The sequence below is a fragment of the Rhipicephalus microplus genome, unplaced genomic scaffold, assembly GCF_043290135.1.
Source record: "Rhipicephalus microplus isolate Deutch F79 unplaced genomic scaffold, USDA_Rmic scaffold_15, whole genome shotgun sequence".
Lineage (NCBI taxonomy): Eukaryota > Metazoa > Arthropoda > Arachnida > Ixodida > Ixodidae > Rhipicephalus > Rhipicephalus microplus.
In genome coordinates, this window is record NW_027464588.1 from 371,726 (window position 1) to 393,045 (window position 21,320).

At 43.4% G+C, this 21,320-nt stretch overlaps 1 protein-coding gene across 3 annotated transcripts in view; it reads right to left on the reverse strand.

Annotated features, from left to right (window-relative positions):
* Positions 1 to 21,320, reverse strand: part of LOC119174263 (prestin) — a 269,359-nt gene that overhangs the window by 185,668 nt on the left and 62,371 nt on the right. Inside the window, exon 1 of one of the 3 annotated variants that reach the window (XM_075883090.1) lies at positions 5,664 to 6,430. The exons of the other annotated variants lie outside the window; for them this stretch is intronic. Coding sequence (XP_075739205.1) covers positions 5,664 to 5,727 — 64 coding nt within the window. The 5' untranslated portion in view covers positions 5,728 to 6,430. Of the gene's footprint in view, positions 1 to 5,663; positions 6,431 to 21,320 lie in introns of those variants that run through there. 3 annotated transcript variants of the gene reach the window in all.

The window sequence follows — 21,320 nt, forward strand, 5'->3', positions numbered from 1 at the left end:
GTTTATGTCAGTGGACTCGTACACACAACCTCCGAAAGCTTTCCATCTACTTTAATTTATTTAAACTTAAACAAAGATAATTACAACACAGCTGACTAATCACGAATAAAGTTTTCTGTTTGCTTTTTTCCTCGACTTAAATGTGTGGCGGTTTCATTTCGTCGTGTACATACGCAGGTAAATAGGATAACAGAGAGTGCTTCAGATAAATCCGCATGTCAAGAAGCCACGTCATAACTCCTACACAAATCTATTGGTAAGCCGTTTCTGCAGAGAAACCTCATACATTCAAGAGATGGTAGAAAGCTTCAGACAGTCTTCACCAAAATCTCCAACCTCTATTTCATCAGCAAGCTTTTGGAGATAGTCTTGGCGAACTCTAACATTGGAGCTGAAACATTCGCCCTGAAAGCCTCCAGTTAACACATGGTGAATAGCATTGGATAGATCGCGTTTCTTTGCCTTACAGCCTTCATTACTGCGATTCTGTCACCTGCTTTATGAAGGACTATCCTGGCTGTGGATTCACTGTATATTTCTGTGTTTATGTAGGCGTCATCGATGCCTGATACCGCAGTGCCTGTGTGACTGCTGATATCTAGACCCAATCGAATGGATTCTCATAATCTATAAAGTCTACATATAGGAGTTGGTTTTATTCCGGGCATTTCTCTATCACCTGATTGATAGTATGAATATGGCCTATATTGTTGAGAAGCATCGCACGTTCATTGTCTAAGCAGTCACTTCGACTCACTACCACTGGTGACAAGCTATTTTCTTGAGTGGTTTCAAGCTGGTTCGTGTTATGTTTAATATTTCGATTAGACACACACGCACACATACACACAAAGATTCCTAATTATTTATCATGCCACGTCTTTTTCTTTCTTATCTGAGTTGAGCTACCAAAACAAACAAGAACAGCAAAAACAAAAACAAACTGACGAAGTTCTTACAATTCCCCCGTGATCTCATTGCTAATCAAATGTCGTGATGGTCTTGTTTTTATGGTGCTCAAATAGCGATCCGAAAGTCGTGGGATCATATCCCGGCCGCACCACCACATTCGGTGGAGGCAAAGCGCCAAATGCCCGTGTACTTCGATTAATGTGTGCTCACAAGCCGACCAGGTCTTGAAGACTTATGGAGCCCTCCACTTCGGTGCCCGTCATATCATGTATGGTTGTTTGGAATGCAAAAAGGCCAACTGTCATTATTCGCGGAATATTCCGCTCGACAATCGTTGAACATCGCCAATCAGTTATTCAGATTCCCGCAAAGTGCGTGAGTGGTCACCATAACGAACGTCGGCATCTGCCAGTTCATAATTCATAATAATAATTGCTCGTGTTTTACATCCCAGAGAAAGAGAGAGAGAAAGTAAGGAGAAAGGCGGGGAGGTTAACCAGGCCTAAGCCCTGGTAGGCTACCCTGCACAAGGGGAGAGGGGAAGGAAAGTTATAGAAGAGGAGGAAAAAGTCACTGACTAGGCCAACGCCTAACAGTTTCACAACATAAACGATGAAACAGGTCGATGTCTTCGAGAAAACGCAACAGCGCCTTCGTTGCCTTTCGGAATTGGGATGGGCAGTGCCATGGTCCCAATACTTTCTCGACAGTGAAATCACTTATCTCCAGTTGAAACCATATCTATGCCCGTTCGCTGCAGCTGACATTCGAAGACACGCCACTTCACTGCCGTGTGTCTACTTAATATTACGCAAGCGGTCTTCGTATTACCTTCAATCCCAGGATTGCGGGTAGGCTCTCGACGACTTCGATCACGGCGTGAACGGCGCGAAGCGGAAGACTTCGGCATGGCTGTACGCTCGACACACGTGAACACGCACACAAGTTGCACGACCCACATGCAACGTGGCCCGGTCCCTTGTTATTGTGCATCATTTCCCACCACATCGACTCAAACAATAACATGGAAAAAAAAGGCTACGCTTATGTGTACGGAAGACAACTGTTTTGGACCATTGTTGTTCCGTTGGACGACGGTAGAACGGTATTCTACGAAGTGCGCTGACAAGCCATTTCTGTTTTTACGAGCGGGTGAAAGCGCATAGGTTATTTAATATCCCGAAAGTAACGTGAAATCTGAGACTCTGGAAAGAGTGCGAATTTGAAGTATATGGAACAGTTCATTTTTGGGTCTGCTCACACACGGTGCCATACCATCAGTATTGGACACGAAATGTTTTCGAAAGAGTCGTAAGGAGCATTAACGCTTCTTGGATTTTTTTTTAACAGAAAACGGGCGAACTTCGATCATTACATAGCTGCTTGAATAAATCATTATTGTTAGAGCCGAATGTCCTGAAAGTGTGATATTATTATGAGATCACGTAGGGAAAAGCTCTAGAAATTTCAATTACCTGAAGTTTGGTAACGTGTCCCTAAATCTAAGCACATGGGCCTTCTAGAAAATTTCACCTCCATCGATGTGAGGCCGAAAAGGCCAAGCTGCAGTCTCGTTGCCTTCGGGTCAGCAGTCAGCCGAATTACATAGCAGGTGATTATTTCGTTCCGGAGCGGATGGCGCGGTGGAGAGAGATTCACCCCGTTTTCTTGTTCTTTTTATCAAAGTGCAAGCGTGGCTCGCATAAATATGCAATCTAACCAAAACAAAAACTGTTGGTTGAAGTCAGCATTCTGTCCTGTGCCTTCTTGATTTCATGTTACGGTTGTACTGTTATACCTCCAAACTGTTCCTAATAAAGTTTTTAGAGTGAAAGTTACATTTGGAGCGGAAAAACGTGCCAGAGTACTGTATTAACCAGTTCTAATGCCAAAGCTTCATCACTCCACGACTACAGGTTGAAGGAAAAAATATATTCCAAGAGGCGAAACGGTGCTGTAAATCATGTAACGCGAAAAAGAAGAAGAAGAAAGACGACACAGTAAATTTCGTAGGACTTTCACGCCACATCAGCAGCAATCAATCGACTCTCATGGGCTAGACGTCACATAGAAGTAAGTAGTAGCATTGATACGCAGCGAAAATTTAGAAATTTCGATGACAAATCGCGTAGCGATAGTTTATTGTTGTAAGTACCATTTCCAAAATTTAGCCCTTTTAAATTGTGAAAGGTTTGTTTCTGGTGCATTCCAAGAGGCAACGAAAGCTTCTCTGTGTGAAGCACCAATATACGAGGTGTTTTTTTTAGCAATACCAAGCTTTATCAGTAATATGTTTTAGGGTTTGACGCCAAAAACCACCATATGAATATGAGGCACGCCTTAGTGAAGGGCTCCGGAAATTTCGACCATCGGGGGTTCATTTACTGCACCTGAATCTAATCACACAGGCCTCAAGCATTTTCACCTCATTCGAAAATGCAGCCGCCGAAGCCAGATTTCGATCCAAAGCTGTGCGGGTAAGACGCCGAGTGCTTTAGCTATACTAGAACACCGTGGCAGGTGTAATGGAGATTTTCACTGAAGTGCTATTTTTGTAGAACTTTTCCCACACTATCACTGTCGCATAGTATTTCTGCCGAAGCTGGCGTACATACGCCTCGGCGGAAATACCATGTATTTCCTGCAGGACGTGACAATATGACATACGTATTATCTTTTCGGAGTTTCCATAAAACGCACGTAACTTGAGAAATGCGCACGCAAATTATTGTTTTCACAGTAAGTGACTTTATAAAAAAAAGTAATATGACTGAAGCTTGACAATTGTTTTATCGCGTGCCACTCTGTTTTGTAGGAGTTACCAACAGCCGCAAAATCTATATATGTGCCGTGGGCTAAATGAAAGCTGAAGAAGCATTTGAGCCGAGATTAAATTAGCCTTATTGTCTTGTAACCTCAATAGCAGCCTCATTACAAGACAAGATATTTAATAATTTGAGTACCGTATAAAAACTATTAAAGAGGTGCCAAATGGTCAAGGTATTTACCAAAACGCAATTTCATGAAGACAATAATTAATCATTGCCGGCTAATGCGGTATACATCCAGTTGACAAGAAAAACATTGACAGTAGTATGGAAGAAAGTGTTCACCTGATAATCGAAGAAAATTCGTGAAGCTAATTGCCTCCGGAGATGCTGGCATATCTCAGTAGTCTACTTGTACGTTTCACGGAACTCTTATACAATGGCACTCTGCTGACGTTACGCTTCATGTTTTCTGAAAGTGGACTGGTGTATTTTGTTCCAGCATAGAGAGTGAATTAAAGCAAAAATAGTCGCTGTCTGACTCGTTCAATGGGTTTGTGTGGACATTTTATTTTTCGATGCCTGCTCTTCTTTTCTTTTTATCTTTTCTGTGATCACTTCAGAGCAGAATAAAGCATATAGAAGTCTGCCTGGTTAACCTCGCTGCCTTTCACATTTATTCCTTTTCTCTCTTTCAGAAGTTTCTGAAGCTATGAACGTAATCGAAATTTCTGAACTTGGGGCACAAAAAATAGAAACACTGGGTGCACAAACAACGCGGGTATGTGGTCCTTGAACGGTGTAGCACTTGCATGGATTTGTAGTGTCCTCACAAATTCTCCTTCGTCTCTTTCATTCTTCTACACTCTATTTTTCTTTTTCAAGTATATACAGGGTAGCAAACCAGACACCTCCCCGGGTTAACCTCCCTATTTTATTTTTACTTTCTCTCTATAATCAATAATGCCCATAAATATACATACGTGCTTTAGTAAATAGCATCGACATATTCATGTATTTGTATGTAAACAAGAAGTATTGAACCATCATAAAAGTTCTAGATGACCATTAAAATAAGCAAACGCAACAAAGACGGCTGTTTGCCACTTCTTGTAGCAAGTTCGGCGGCAAGACAAGAGGCGGAAAACGAAAGAGAATTGTTTGCGTGCGGAGACCATTGCATCGTTGCACTAAAAGAGAGACATCTAGCTCTTTCTTGCATTGTACATGTGGTGAAGATAGAACAATTGAAACACATGTGACCACAGCCACAACAATGAACGCCCCAGGTGCACGACCTCAAACTCACAAGTTCAATGGTAGAGATGTGTGCAGTGGGCGAACGTAAATAAATATCTTGTTTACAATGACACGAAAGAGCTGCCATAACAGGAAACCATATCTCTTCAAGTGATGTGATTTATCACATTATAAAACCACTCAGGCGCCAAGTACGTATGCTGAAGAGGAGGAGAGAGCCCAGCAGTTTTATGTATATACTAATATATATGATGTTTAACAGACAACAATACCACGGTATGTATAGGGGAAGTTATTAGAACCAATGTAAAGTAAATAAGACGAAAGAAAAGTGCGTGAAAAAATAACTTGCCTGCAAACTGTTCTTTTTTTACCCACTTTTATTTCTTTTTATTTACTTTGCATTGATTCTAATAACTTCCCCTTTACATTCCTTGGCATTATTCTCTGTTAGGTCTCATGATTATTTTGTCGAAACACGGAAAAACGAGCCCTTAGGTATACACTTCTTTCTCTTATATATATATATATATATATATATATATATATATATATATATATATATATATATATATATATATATATATATATATATATATATATATATATATATAAAGAAAGGTGACGTTGTGTTTGAAGTTTTAAACTAAAGTTCGGGCTTAACGTACTGCTGTAAGCTTGTAAGCTCGAGCCAAAAATAGTGACAAGCAGTGCTATACTCACTGATGTCCAAGAGGAGCTCGTACTCATTCCAGCTTCCTGCCCTGCGACGACGTGGTGGTCTCATCTTGGCTTATAGAAGCGATCCGCGGGAAGACGCTCGCACGTCTAACGAAGCAGTTACAGATGTCAAAGCCGTGCGCGCAATCCAATGGGTAAGGATGTTCACTGCCTTCCCTCTAGCGACACGGGAAACACAATGGCACCTGCATCGAGCGATGTCATGGCTTCTCGGTTTCACAGGAGAACACTCTCGGTGGAAGGTCAAGACACCACAGGCGCATCAATTACGGGATGGCGTTGATGAGTGAACCCTAGGAGATCAGTAAGCGTCAGAGATTCCCGAGTGAGCTGGGAGGTATCCGTAATCCGTCCGAGAACTCAGTTGTTTCTCTAATCAACCGGGCAGCAGGACACCACGAACCGGACGCTTATCCCACCGCGACGCAAGGCCTTCACAGTCGGGCCAGCCCGCTGTCAAGTACTCGGCTCGTGGAGAGCGCTCAGAACACACACACACACACAGGTTCAAGTGGGAGGTGTAGATCGATGTTTTTTTACTTTTTTTCACTTCGGAAACAAAGGGTTCTCTCGTTGACCACTCTCAGCCTTCTTTCCACGCGGCCTCGAAACTCGCGACAAGACTCGGCCCCGCTCGGCTCTCAGCGCTGCTCGCTGTTTGGAGGGACTGCGCCCTGCAACGCGGGCACGAAAGAGCGACCACGCTCGCTGAGCTGGGCGCAGCTCGCTCGTTCCACGTCGCTGCCGCTGTTCCGCCCCGAAAAGAAAACGCTGCCACACCGCCGCTATCGCTGTAGCCGAAGGCGCGAGCCGAGAAACAAAAAGCTCAGCGCGGAGCCCGTTCGGAATACACGTGGTCTCCTTCCTTCCGCAAGCCTGCGTCTTTTTCGCGCTCCCGTTTCTCGCGTCGTTTTCGCTTCCTGCAGCCGTGTGGGGCGAGGCTCGAAAGAAGGCTCGGCTTCGTTGCAAAAACGCAACGAGGGAGCGAAACAAAGAAAAAGCGTCCTTGTCTCGTTCGATGACTTTCCTTCCTTTCGATGTCGGTGGTGAGAGCCGGCGGCTATATTGCTCACGAAGGAACTGCGGGCGCCTTGCGTATCCCGTAGGAGCGGTGACAGTGCGGTTGGTTAAACAGGGTTGTGCCTGCTGCGCGGTTGCTGCCGCGGTTGTAAAGCGAACGCGCTGAAGAAGAACCGCCCATAAGGGGGGTTGGTCGTTCGTCGGCCTCCGTGGCACCCCGGATGAGAAGAAGCCGACGGACGTCAAGTAACTCGAGCTCTTGTCGCCGGGATGTGAGGGAGATGCCGGAGTCGCGCTGTGCTGCGATCAGCAGCGCATTGACAAGACTCGGGGAGGAAAAGAACGAGAGAGAGAGAGAAACAGAGAGAGTATTTGTGTGTATATTTGTCTGTATACATCCGCCCAGAAGGAAGCCATTCGTTCTCTCTAGGCCAACTGATAGAGTCGCTGCACTCAGCGTCCCCGCTTAACTCAAGATCTAGAGCACCCACGCACGCGTTAGCGAACACTGACTTTAGTTTAAAAGGAGCCGCTCACGCGCCTATTTGAGAGGATACAATCGGCATAGTTTATTCATATCGACGATGATCTCCTGCAAATGCTGCACACTTGGGTTGTGCGCTTGTTCAATGCCGGCGCACTCGAATGAACCATTTCAGGCGGCCTTCGGGAGAGCGCCAAGCCGCCAATGACAAAACTGCACGAAAACATATATATATATATATATATATATATATATATATATATATATATATATATATATATATATATATATATGTATGTGTTTGTGTGTGTGTGTGTGTGTGTGTGTTTCGCGTTGCAAAGGAAGCCTATAGCAGCACTATAGCAATGCGCTCGTGGTCCGGCTTTTTTCACATTTCTCGAGCTTTCTTTACAACATGGAAAAAATAACAGCGCGAGACGTATCGTACAGGAAACAATATAGCCGGTGGTTTCTGAAAGTGCTCTACATATCAGTGTTCATATTTTGGGTTTCCAGTCCTTAATTCAAAACGGGCAATTGAAAATTAATAATAATTAATATGGGGAAAAATAAACAAATAGCCTGAGTACCTACAGGCTATCGCGAGTAGTATGCATCTGGTTCGATTCGCCTCCTAAGTGCCTTTCACTTTCAAATTCTTGGCTCACGTTATGTGGGAGACACCCTGTATAATCTTTCGCTTTATCTCTAGATTGTCCTGTTAGTGTTCACGGGACTGGGAAGATATTCTTGCTGTGGGTGATCGGCTCGTCCTGGCCTGTGGGAGAATTCCATAAGTTTTACATCGACCTCGAGATAAGACATTTTGGCGATAGGGTGGGAGGTGGCATTGTCAACTCAAGGTTAGAGTGGTCGCCGTTTAACGGCGTTCTGAAACTTTCTTCTTACATTATGGAAAGTTTCAGTTATCGCGCGACTAGTAAACTTATTGCTGTTGACAAGCTAGTACGCCTGGTCAATGTTTGCTATGCGGAGTCGCTTGCGCTTTATATAAGTACGCTGAGCCGAAGCTTCGAAAGCTGGTACATGCACACAGTGTGGTCTCGTAGGGTCATTATGTGATTTTAATTATGAGAAAGTGCGGATATATGACATATGGAAATATCAAAACAGCGGGTATTGACTTCAAACATTGGCGGAGGCTCTCCTGCGTTGTAATAAATTGCGTGCTAGAGCTATGCTTGCAGAGGGACACTAAAGAAAACAAATAATTCCTTTAGTATTAGTAAACGATCTTTGCACAAGTACAATCAGCTCCCTTTCGCCAATTGTCTGAAGGGGGAGGATGCGGCAAATATGTCCTGCAATATTCGGCCCAGTGACATTGTTATTTAAGTGTAGACGGGCTTATGGCCATATAGGTTTTGACAATAAGGGCAACCGAGGACCTCTTGAGTTGAATGCCAAAAAATGTTTACGTCACACTTTTACCTTTATGAAGCTAGAGACTAATGGCGTGGTGTTATGATGAGAGTGTCATCACTTCACTGTGATTTTGGCACTCGTTGCGACGTTTGTTTTCTTTGAGGCTCGACCAGTGGAAAGATATAAAGATAGGGCAGGGGCCTGTGGAATTTCTATTTTTAATAAAGGACTATGCAAGGCTGTGCTGTCGGTAAGGAAGTGCCCAGGAGGTGAACCGTCAAATAAAACTAAATCCTTGTTCAGTTCTAGAGCATTGTTTAACGATATTGTTTCACAAACTGGGACGTAATACTGCTACACGGACATAGTTCGACCCGTCACGGTGGCCTTGTAGCTAAATCACTCAGCCACTGACCCAAAGGTCGCGGAATCGAATCCCGGCCACGGCGACCGCATTTTCGACAGAGGCGGAAATGCTTCAGGTCCGTGTGCTTAAATTTAAGTGAACGTTAAAGGACACCACATGGTCGAAATTTCCGGAGCCCTTCATACGGCCTCTCTCATAATCATATGATGGTTTTGGGACGTTAATTCCCAACAATCAATCAATCAATCAATCAATCATTCAAGCAATCAATCAAACATAGTTTGACTTTCGAAGTTTAGGAACACCCAGAAATAACGTTCGAAGTGTTCGCGATATTTGTAGCCGACAAGCAACATTCAAAGCCACGCACAGATCACTAACAGCTCGCGCACAAACTTATACTAGCTGCACAAGCATCAGCGGCCTTGTGCCCACTATAGCTTCATTGTTCGCCCGAGGTGAGACGAAATACCCCGTATTTCGTCACGCTTCGCTATCGACGTGCGAAAGCCGGTTATCCACAGACACGCACTTAGGCCTTGCGGAAGCGAGTGGCCCGCTTTTTCTCGATTTGCTTCATGACGTCTTTTTTGCACCAGATAGAAGTGGAAAGAACGCAGAAAGATGACACGAGCACAAGCGCACACAAAGTATGCGAGTCGAACAGTTTGCAGCTTGAATGGACGGCATCGCGAGCACGATTTTCATGCGGGGCACAATGCAGAGCGTTATGTGTGACGTACCTTTGTTTCTGGATGGCAATCATGTTACTATGTTTTTGAAATTTCTGTATCCTCTTTTTTACACGGACTAATATTTTGTTTTGAATTTTCTATGCATATGTATAGGAATTTCAATGTTAATTTTTACGTCCTGTTGAAGCACACTGCTAGTGAAGCGTGATATTGTCACTTCTACAGTGGTGGTATTATAACTCCGGCTATTTCCTTTTAGGAGTGAAGCTTTTTTATGACGTCACCCGATTGTCCCGTTATCGTCGTAACCACCGCTTGATGAGTCTACAATCCGGCCATAGATGGCACTCCTTGTACTATAAAACGAATGCATATACGCTGAGAAATGCAAAATCGTCTTACACAAAAGGGTGTTTTGTAACAAACGATAACAATAAAAGGCAAGTTTTATGAAAACAGTATTTACGTCCCAAGTTACTGGCAATATATGGCGCTCCTTGTACTATAGAATGATTGCATATACGCAGAGAAATGCAAAATCCTCGCACACAGAGGGCGTTTTGTGGCAAAAGATAATAATAAAAGGTTACTTTATAGGATTTACCTCACACGTACGCAAGGAGCGAGAGACCATCCCGCCTCTGCGATCGCGTGTTCTTCGGCAGCACCGTCTTGGCGTGCGCGCCAACAGAGGCTCGTTGACGAAGGATGGACAGGGCTGCCGAGCAGTGTGCGCGCAGGGTGGCGGTGGCTCGCGCTCGAAGAAGCGACCCCGCAGTGCGGGCTCGGGAGGCTGAAGCTAGCCGCGATTCTGCACGGCGGCACCGCGAGGACCCTGCTATGAGCCTCGCCCACTCTCAATCATTCACCCCGTGGATATGCTGTCATTTTTTTGTTCTTTAACTTGTTGTGGGCCTGCGAACTGGTGAATGTGTTTTGTACTCAGCAATTTTTCTCAGTCCTTTCTTCGTGTAAAAGAGAACAAAAAATAAACTTGACGATATTATGAAAAGTCACGTAAATACGCATCACCGTGACTGTGGCTTCCCAACACCGCTCAGAGTGTTGCAGTGTAATATCTCGGCATTGATATCAGAAGCAAGGCAAGCCATAGGAGCGACCGTAGTATCATGTCGGGAGGATGAATTTGCTCACCGTAAGTAACGTTATCGGAGAAAATTTAAGCAGCTCCGCTTCGCGGACGCCGATGAAAGAGGGAACCTCGTGGCGTTCTCTTCATTAGGCTGACGCATTTCTGTTTTTAGAGCCTTCCATATATGTTGTGTTACTGCTCCTAATTAAGCTCTCTTTGTTAAGATATCAAGTGTTACTAAATCGATTACCTTTTATAACAACCTAATATCAAGTGACAGCGGTGTGGCTATATGGGAACACGCACACCATTTGTTGGGCCAACTGCTGCTCTGTTCTTTTTTTTTGGGGGGGGGGAGGGAGTTGTGTGTCGTAAAATCTACCCAATGTGGGTGGCACATAATCGTTCATGATGCCACAAGTGTCACCACGGATGCCGGACTTCATGAAAAGCTTGACAAAGCGCAGTTTTCCTGATCAAGTAAATTAACTTTCTGAAAGGAGATGGAGCAAACGGTTTTCACAGCAGTCACTGCCTCAGATAAACTGTCCGGACCGTCGTCAATGCATGTTGTACTGCGTTCGTGCTACATTTATTTTGTTCTTTCTTTTTATAAGTGTACACTCAAACGTTCGTCCGAATATGTATTGGAACGTCCGTTCGAATAATTGAACCTCACGCTCACGCGAGTTTCATCATTTTGTTCCTGTCCATCTCGATTTTGACGAAATAACAACGATATGGATCACCGACCTAATCGCTGGCTCACTGGCCCGAATTCATACGAGTTTTTTCCGTTCGTGGTTTTCGCGTAAGCTGACAGTGAGCTCACTCTTCAAGGGCGAAATCTCTCCTTTGTTTTTGCCTTTTTTGTTTTCTTCTTTTGTTGAACAAAAAAAAGCCAGTTCTCGTTTTCTTTCGATGAACTCAAGAAGCACTCGGAGAACAAGTTTCGGAGGGTGCGCGAGAGGCATACACTGAAAGCAGGGTGCCACAATAGGAAATTCGCCAATGCATGATCCTCTGCATCGCACATTACGATCAACTTTGTATAACTGCAGCACATTCGCATAACTTCATGTTAATGCCTGTGGAGACACACATTTATGAAATTAGAAGTGTCGCAATAAATTGTAGCGCATCTTAGAGCAAATAACTTGGGTTAAAACGTTAATACTTCTGGAGAATCGTGTACCGCTAGTCATGCTATATTTATCCAAGGTCATAATTTCCGTTTCAAAATTTTTGGCCGCAACATGCGCGCGTGAAGTCATAAATTTCAAAGTGTTTTCGTCGTACTTGCCGACATTGGCTTAACGAACACTCTAAGAACTGAGATAGTGCTGGGCACTCTTTTGGGTGAGTACTTTCTTGTTCCATACTCCACTCTCTTTTCCAGAGTATAAATCACCTCTTGTTGAGGCAGAGTACAGTGACTTCCCCTACCGGGTCAGAGCGCTCCACCTCAACAAAGTAGCATAACACTGCCCGAAGCAGAGTAGCATGACCCCACGAAAGAGAGTAACAGTGCACCTCACAAAAAAAAATAGCAGAACTTGAGCCGGACTTGGACTTATTAATTATCTCCGCACGCGTGGATTGTAAGGAAAGATAAATACGAATACTACGACAAATAAAAACAAAGAAATAATACTGTGAAAAAACGCAACTGAGTGCGATTCGAACCCTCGAGCTCTAGACGTACTACAGATAACTAGCCCGCCACGCTAACCATTACACCGACTGACATTTTTCTTTTTACTACACTTTCATATGCCATACATATACATATATACATATGCCACACACCACTTACCAGCGTGCGTAAGGCTGACTGTATTCACTAATGCCGCTTTAACCCTTTCAAAGTGTCTAATAAACTATGCCCTTCATCGCTTGTCCCTCGGTGTTCCAGCACTTGTCTTAGCTTCGTTACCTTTTCAACAAAATAAGCGTTAACCGATCGCGCTTGGGGCTCAGCATTTTGTACATCTATACGTGACCTCCATATGCTATGAAGGCCTACAAGCACGAAGAGTTCATACAAGACACAATTTTCTTTAACAGACAGAAAACGAATGCCAGAGGCGTCGATAGGTAGCTCCTTCTTTAAAGTTCTCTGCAGCACATCCCAATAAAATACAGCGTTCCAACAGTCAATAAGAACGTGTTGCACAGCTTTTGCTTTGTTACACAAATGCAGTGCACTCCCCACGGCACAAACATACCTCGTTGTTCAAGCTATGTTTTCACAAGTGATGTGCCCATGTGAAGTTTTAAGGAAAACGTTTTAACCCCTGGTGGTATTAACATCTTTTTGACGCGTTTCATGATATCAATACCCAATCCGTCCCCATAAATTGTTCTGTAGAGCAGGGTGGGAAAAAATGTCTAACAGGTCTTTCTGAAGACGTTTCCTGGGCATGTTGCTCAAATATTCCATAGAAAATCTACCTATTAGAAACCTATACGAAGAAACTATAAGGAGCGGAATACTTTATACGGACCGTTGTCCATGATGGAGGCAACAACAAATTTTGCTTTAGCTACTGGTATAACATAACCTGAAATATTGTACGAATAAAAGAATCTTATTGATCTCATAAGAACAAGAATCTACTGATTACTCGTTTCAAGAACAGGTGACTAAAGCCCAGCCTACCTTCTCTGACCTTACGGAAAAGATTGGTCCAAGACGTTCGCTCATATGTCGACTCCCAGACAAACGTTGCGAAAATCTAATGAAACCGCTGACAGACGGCGATTGGGCGTTTGTTGCTTTATGTCTTGAGATATTTTAGGGACATGTCTGCGATTTCTTGATTAGACGCATAGATTTGAGTGTCTCTGCGCTTCTCGAAACTAGCCGGACATTAGCTATCGTGCTTACTGTGTTTGTTTTGGGCTTCGTGAGATTAGAATGTCTATTCTACGCGTTTTTTACAGTCGAAACAGGAAGATTAGCGCAATCAATTGTATGAACGTCATTCGCACTGACTCGCTGAGTGGTTATTCATTTTTGCGTATGAAACATCGCGCTTCTGAAGTGGACACTAAACAATTTAGTTTCTTTTCACTCCCTTGGACATATTTTTGGTCATTCTTGCTCACCTTCCACGACTAAAGCCACAATACTTCATTGTAGTCATACCGTACGTTAGGCTCCCGGCATCATCGCCTGTGTGCGATGGTCGTATAAAAAAAAACATTAATAATAATATAAGGATAAGATCCTAGCCGTCTGCGTTGACTTTCGATCATGCCTATTGAATGAGATATATAGTATTCACTTATTTTACTACACCTATGTAAAGCTAAAAACGTGGATAATAAGAGTGTCAAGTGCCTTCCAGTGCGCTGAAATTCACTGGCGTATGCTGGACAAACTGTTGTTTTGTCAATCGTCTCTAACGCCCCAAACAAATGCAGTACGCTTTACTGCATATATGTATGATTATTAAGTAGTGCTTGCCACTCGCGGTGTGCCGACGTATCCAAAACTAACCAAGGACAGGTGTATTATTGCGTTTTACTCTCTCATGCCTGAAGAGTACTTGGGCATTTCTATGTCTCAAAGAGCGGAAGAGTAGAAAGCTGTTTCCCTCTCTCGTTTCATACAGAGTGAAAACGAATTTCACTCTATCCGATGTTTGAAGAATTTTCCTCTATCTGACTTTGGAGAGTAACTTGGCTTTTTTTACTCCTGCGATACCCTCCGCAGTTTTTAGAGTGAAGTTCTCCCGAAGCTGTGTACATTAATGTTCTTGTTCAATCAGCCAATTCATATTTACCATTAAGGAAGTACGTAGGTCTCAGTAAACACCATCAAAATAAGTGACGTCAAGACGTCTGGTGCAGGAATTTCACGGTGGCGTTGCCACCCGCATTTTCTTTCTGCTCGTTCTCTTGCCTACGAATGCATTTCTCGCGGCGTTCCCGCTGACTTTGTAATCGTGAAACGGTAATCTGCCAACAGCAGCAACAGTGTCCCTCCAAGTCCCGACAAATAGTGTTTGCCAGAAGTGATATAAAGGAATTTAAAGTTACAAGAGATAGAGAGAAGTAGAGCCTATACAAGAATGATATATTCACCACCAGCTCAGTGTTTGCTGCGTGTCTCTCGCAAATTACGCACAGGAATGACAAAAGTAGGCGGTGTCTCCAAATGAGGACGTCGCGTAACAAAGGGATAACACTGTGCCAGCAGTGCAAAAGCGAAAGCAGACCACGTACGCGAGGCTGCCTACTGTGCACAGCAATGGAAGCACGTGCGAGTGAGCGCGACTGCACCGGCGCAGGCCGGTTTGCCGGTCGCATGCACTGGCGCGTATGCGCGTCCCAGTACGTCACGCGCGTAATCGAGCGATAGAGGCGTATTCTCTTTAGCGTCTAGAGCACTGGTTGTTCAGCACAGCGTGAAGCCCTGTGACAGCTCCGGCTGTTACGTGCATGCCGGGAAGCCTACACGAGCGCCGTCGGTGTCAGAAGCGTCCCGCAGAGAGCAAGCATACCACTGTCAAAAACTGTGCAGGATAACGACGTGTTCGTTCTCTCGGCTAATTAGTGAGCAGGTGTAGTCACGATAGGGCTGAATCCGTATGTTATTTTGCGCAAGACTACTTGCATGTTTTCAACCACCGTTTTGTAGAGCACGAAAACGTAGGGATAGAACACAAAAGAAAAAAAATGCTACGTTACATAGCTTCATTTTTCATAGTATTCTATAGAATTCTGGTCACGGACTGTCTCGGCCCTGTCGTACTGTTTATCTAAGCTTACAAAATCCTTTGCCAGGTTAGAGCATTTTAGACCGACCAACTCGGTAGCAGAAAAACCGCGGTGTGTGAGAGAGAGAGAGAATAAACTTTATTGAGTTTGAAGATTCGATGGTGCGTGCTTGCCAGACGGGGTGGTTCCCTATTCTCGGGACCAATATGTTTCCAGCAATGTCTGACCCCTGCCCGACAATGCAAGCTGAGTCAGCAGGGCGGGGCTGGACAGCAAGGTCTCCCATCGCTCGAAGGGTTAGGGATTGGGTGTGTTGGGGGGAAGGGGAAGTGGAGGCTTCTAAGGGTCCTTACACTCACCTATGATGGCGATCGTGTCTTCGAAGACCGGAACATTTTAGTTGCGCGAAAGTGTTCAAAATTAAAGAAGGCCACGCGTCTTTCTTTTGTGAATCTTGAAATGAGAATAAAAACAAAAAAATACTGTTTTGCATTAATAGTACTTCAAAGGAGGAATTAAAAAATGTACCAGAGACACCTATTGCAGCAAGATTATCACTCGCATTTTTCAGTCTTGGGAGGTACTGGTATGTTACATTTTTCGCGTATTTTTATGTTCATGCCACGGTTTTTTCTGGCCATAAACGGTTGCAGGTAGTGTTCGACAAACGAATGACAATCTATACAGTATCTGCTATGTGAACATCTTGGTGAGCTCTTTGGTTGCGTGGACACATTTTGGTTGAGGTACCATTTATGCTGTTGGATATATCGTGCTGCGCGAACGTTTATGGTGCAGTAATAAGCTGAGCTTCCCAATTCTAGTCCATGAGTTTGTTGAGGCATAGGACACAATAAAGTTCGGCTGTTCTCAGCCCAAAATGCGTTGAAAGCGTTGCTGCACCTTCTGAGGACAACCAGGATTAGGGAGAGTCTTTCTTCATTTCGGTCTGGAACATCACCCGCCGCACCCTTTTAGGCATTGCTGCTGGGACGCAGACCATAATCGAAAGAATCTGGCGTTTCGTGGCTAACCAAATTCTGTGATCCAGCGGTAGCATTTTCCATTCGATAATCGCTTAAAAAAAGACGTGAACGGGCGAACCTGAAATTTGTGTTCATGAAGGGGGACTGATATGTTAGGGCCTTTAGTGTCAGGGCTACTGGCTTAAGATAAGGCTTAGTTGGATACAGATAGCTGAGCACATTATGGTTGTCACCTTTACCCAGTGTCATAATCTACTCTCTGTTTCTTGTTCGTTTTCACTTTATTTTAAATTGAGACCAGCTTTGGCTTATCCTTAAGGTCAGAGCTGACCACGATTTTCTCCCAAAGCTCGTTGGTATAGTGCAAGACTTTTAATGTTTCGTTGAAGCTTATCTGCAAGCTACTACTATACGTAGATGTGTCGACGATCAATAAAGAGGATTTTCTGCCGGCTACATAAAAAAGCTGTGGCTGATATTTTAATTTTTTTTCGTTGCCTCGAGCCAATTTTTTACCTGCCATCGAGGGTTGCACAACACACGTGTGATGTGACATTGCTTTCATGTCCCGAAAGACACACACATGCTATTCTTTTTTTTCTACTCGTCCATTTTTTTCTTCCCAAATTAGTTTTCAAGACCTGCCGTGGTTCAAGGTCGTGGGTTGGAATGTCAGTCACATTTTCGATGGAGGCGAAAATGCTAGAGGCCTTTGTATTTAGATTCAGGTTGGCGTTAAAGAACCCCAGGTGATCGAAACTTCCGGAACCCTCCGCTATGGCACTCCTAAAATCATATCGTGGTTTTGTTACGTAAACGCTCGACAGTTATATTGTTATTTTTACAGCGAGAGCTGTTATGATATCATAAAGAGGGTCGCGTGCGCCGTAGTTCTCTGCCATTGCCGCCGCCGGTGTCCGCAACCACTATCGCATGAACACCAAGAACACAATGACATGGAAAACCGGGTCCCCTACGTACCAGCCCAGTATTCTACCACTGAGCCATGCCGGTGCTGGGAACTCCTTTACAAACTGGCCTTAGGCAGGCGTGACATAGGGAAAGGAATTGCGTTCATATCAGCAATAAATCGATTTACAACAGCCCCGGAACCAACAGGTGTCACAAAATGCGAATTGCGCAACGAGTGGGTCGTAGAATGCTCCAACTCACTACAAAACTTTCTCTTGTTCACCTATGAATTGTGGCGCATAAACAATGTGAGCGTTGAGGGGATTGCAAAAGCTTCTGGGACAATTCTGCATCATCGTGAGTCACAGCCCCCCCAAAAAATCACAGCATGTTTCATCTATTGCATCCTTAAAGGCCCGAGGGCATTACACAAGCGGGTGTACAATTCAATGTGAAGAAATTATTATAAACAATGCAGTTCTAAATACGCATATGGTAGTTTGGTCAAGAATGACAACAAAAACTAATCAAACAATAAACAAAAGAAACGTTTGACTGGGAATTAGAGTACAAACAACATGGCAAAAAATTATAAATACAGTACGCTGGTATGATAAATCTACAGCCATGGGTTATTGAGTAGAATCAAAGCGGGATTCCAATTTGGCGCGGAATGATGTGCGGTTAGGTGTGGCAACTATGGAGTCGGGGAGGTGATTCCAAAGTGTAATTGCTTGGGGGAAAAAGGACTCGTTCATTGCAGATGTATACGGCCGTTGATTTGTGCAGTGGGGATAGAATGGTTAATGCGAGAAGAAGTTCTGTTAGGGGGCTGTAAAAGTTCGTGTCTTGATTTAGGGCGGAAAAAGAAAGTGTGCAGGAGGCATAGGCGTGAGATCAGGCGGCGCGACGCGAGAGATGGTATTTGTATTGATTGTTTTAGGGCGGGGACGCTGATTTATCTGGGGAACTGTGAGGTTTTAAAGCGGGCAGCGCGGCTTTAAACTGATTCTAGTTCGTTAGCGAGATATCCCTGGGATGGATTTCAAATGGACGATGCATAGTCGAGCTTTGGGCGTATACGTATGTTAAGTATGCTAGTTTTTTAACGCCAGGAGATGGTGATTTTAGATTACGGCACAGAAACCCAAGCGTGTGCAGAGCGTCTGAGCAGATGGACTGCACGTGCGGCGCAAATGAAAGAGTTGGGTACATGTGCGCACCGAGATACCTGTACGACGAAGCCAAATCGAGAGGAAGCGAATTGATAAAGTAAGTATGATCAACAGTGGCGGGCTTACGGGAAAATGACATCGATTTCAATTTGGTTAGGTTTAACGGCATTGATGAGTCTTGGCACCATAGCGCAACTGTGTTGAGGTCTTGTTGTAGTTTAGTGCTGGTTTCCATGTGGTGAATGGAGGAGTATATGACACAGTCGTGCGCAAACAGTCGTAGTTTTGTTTGAATGTTTGTGGGCAGGTCGTTTAAGAATATTAAAAATAGACGGGGGTGATAAGCCCGCGCCCTGAGGTACGCCTGATGATACGCTAGTTAGAGGGGAGTTATGATTATTAGCAGAGGTGAATTGTTTACGGTTAGAGAGGAAGTGTTCAACCCAGGAGACAATATTCGGTGCAATTCCAAGTGAATGAATTTGGCTAAGTGATAGATTATGTGGTACGCGATCAAAAGCTTTAGAAAATCAAGGAATATGGCATCGATCTGAAGGTTATTATCCACGCTTGTTTGTAGGTCGTGGGCAAACTCGGCCAATTGGGTCTCGCATGAGAAGTGCTTTCGGAAACCGTGCTGGTGGTTATAGAAGAAATTTATTGATTTGTCGCAATGTGAGATGATATAATGTGTTCCAGTAATTTAGAGGGAACGCAGGCAGGGAAATCGGGTGGTAGTTTGCTGGATTAGTTCGTTTTCCGGTTTTGAAGATCGCGACTATTCGGCCTATCTTCCAATCGTCTGGAATTTCGCTTGTTTCAATGGACTGCATGAAGATGAGGCAAAGAATCTGACTAACCAGTGTGACGGTGTTAACTAAAAGTTTGGGGGTTATTTGGTCACATCTTTATTTATTTTTTATTTATTTTTATTTTTATTTGTCGCAAAAAATATACACGCATTGAGGTAGTATATACAGAAGGAGGTCCCATAGCACAAGGCTGAAAGGGGACCTCCTGTTAGAAAATGACATGTCGATAAGTACAACAGAATGGCAACAAAAAAGCAATTAAGTAATTATTGATAGTAACAAAAACAACGCAAACATGCATTAAAACATGCCAGTAAAAATGGTAACAAAACAAAAACAATGTTCAGTAATTGTGCATAACTATGAAAACAACGAAACATACAATAAAAATGCCGGTAGAATCGGGAACGAAATGACGTTAATTAATGATATACAGCTATTAAAAGAACTCCAATGTGCATGGGTAATAAATGTGAATATAACGCACACAGTAATAGCTGTAAATGTAAGAGAACGCCGATATAAAAATGAAGATGAGTTATGATTGCGAGATGAGATGTTTAAGTTCTTTTTTAAAAGCAGCTAATGACAATTGTTTAGTGCTTAGTGGTACTGAATTCCAAAATTGGATAGCTGCAAATATGGTAGTACGCTTGCCGTAGTTAGTGCGTGCATGTGGTAGTAAAAAGTTGTTGTTTGAGGCAAACCTGGTAGGATTAGAGTTTAACAATTGAAATTTCTCTAAAACGTTGACTGTTATGGTACCGTTAAGACACTTAAATACAAGAATCCCCAATTTATATTTAAATAGATTACACACTGTTAGTACATTATGTTGCTGAAAAAGTGGGGATGCGCAGGAGATCGGTGAACTGAATGTTAGGATGCGAATGGCTTGGTTTTGGAGACGTTGGAGTGAAAGGATATGAGATGGATGGGTATTCGCCCATGACGTGATACAGTACGTGATATGACTCTGGATGAAGGCGTAGTACAGTTTAAGCAAAGTCTGCAAATTGAAGAATGGTCGTGCTTTAATTAGTGTTCTGATACCATGAGCAATCCTCTGTCTTATAAGTGAAATGTGATGATGGTACTTGAGATGAGCATCTAGAACTACTCCCAAGAATGTGCACTTAGTAGTACTAAGATGTCTGTGGCCGTTGATAGTAATAGCGGGTGTAGGTGAATGAGGGTTATGACTAGAATGAAAGGCAATGAACTGTGTTTTATTGGTATTAATAGCTAAACCATTAGGTGTGCACCAGTTCTGAATGTTATAGAAGTCAGAGGACAATTTATTATTTAGCGCATCGATAGACTTGTCTTTAGTAAATATAGTTGTATCATCTGCGTACAAGAAAGGTTGACTGTGTTTTAAAACCGAGGTTAGATCATTAATATAGATTAAGAATAAAAGCGGGCCCAGTATGGATCCTTGCGGGACACCTTTGTCAATAGATTTAAAAGTGGAGAGGATGTTAGAGACACAAACAGCTTGCTGTCTATTAGATAAGTAGCTATTAATCAGCTCCTGCGCACTACCGACGACACCTATTGAGTTGAGTTTACCTAATAGTATGTTATGAACTATGGAGTCAAATGCCTTAGAGAGGTCAATCAACAGTGCTCCTGCAAAACATCCAGAGTCAAGCGCGTGTTTAAAATAATCGGTAAAGGAGAGTAGTGCGAAATCTGTTGAATAGCCTGCACGAAAACCAAATTGTTGAGTGGATAAAATACGAAACTTATTTAGATATTTAGATAATCGTTTTTCAATACACTTCTCTATGATTTTACTGTAAGATGAAAGAATGGCAATAGGTCGGTAGTTACTAATAGAAGTTCTATCACCTTTTTTAAAGACTGGAATTATCTTGGCCTTTTTAAGCTGTGATGGGAAGATGCCAGTTTTAAACATAAGGTTAATGATATAGGCTAAGGGGGTCGAGATCACGTGAGAGATGCATTTCAGGTGAAT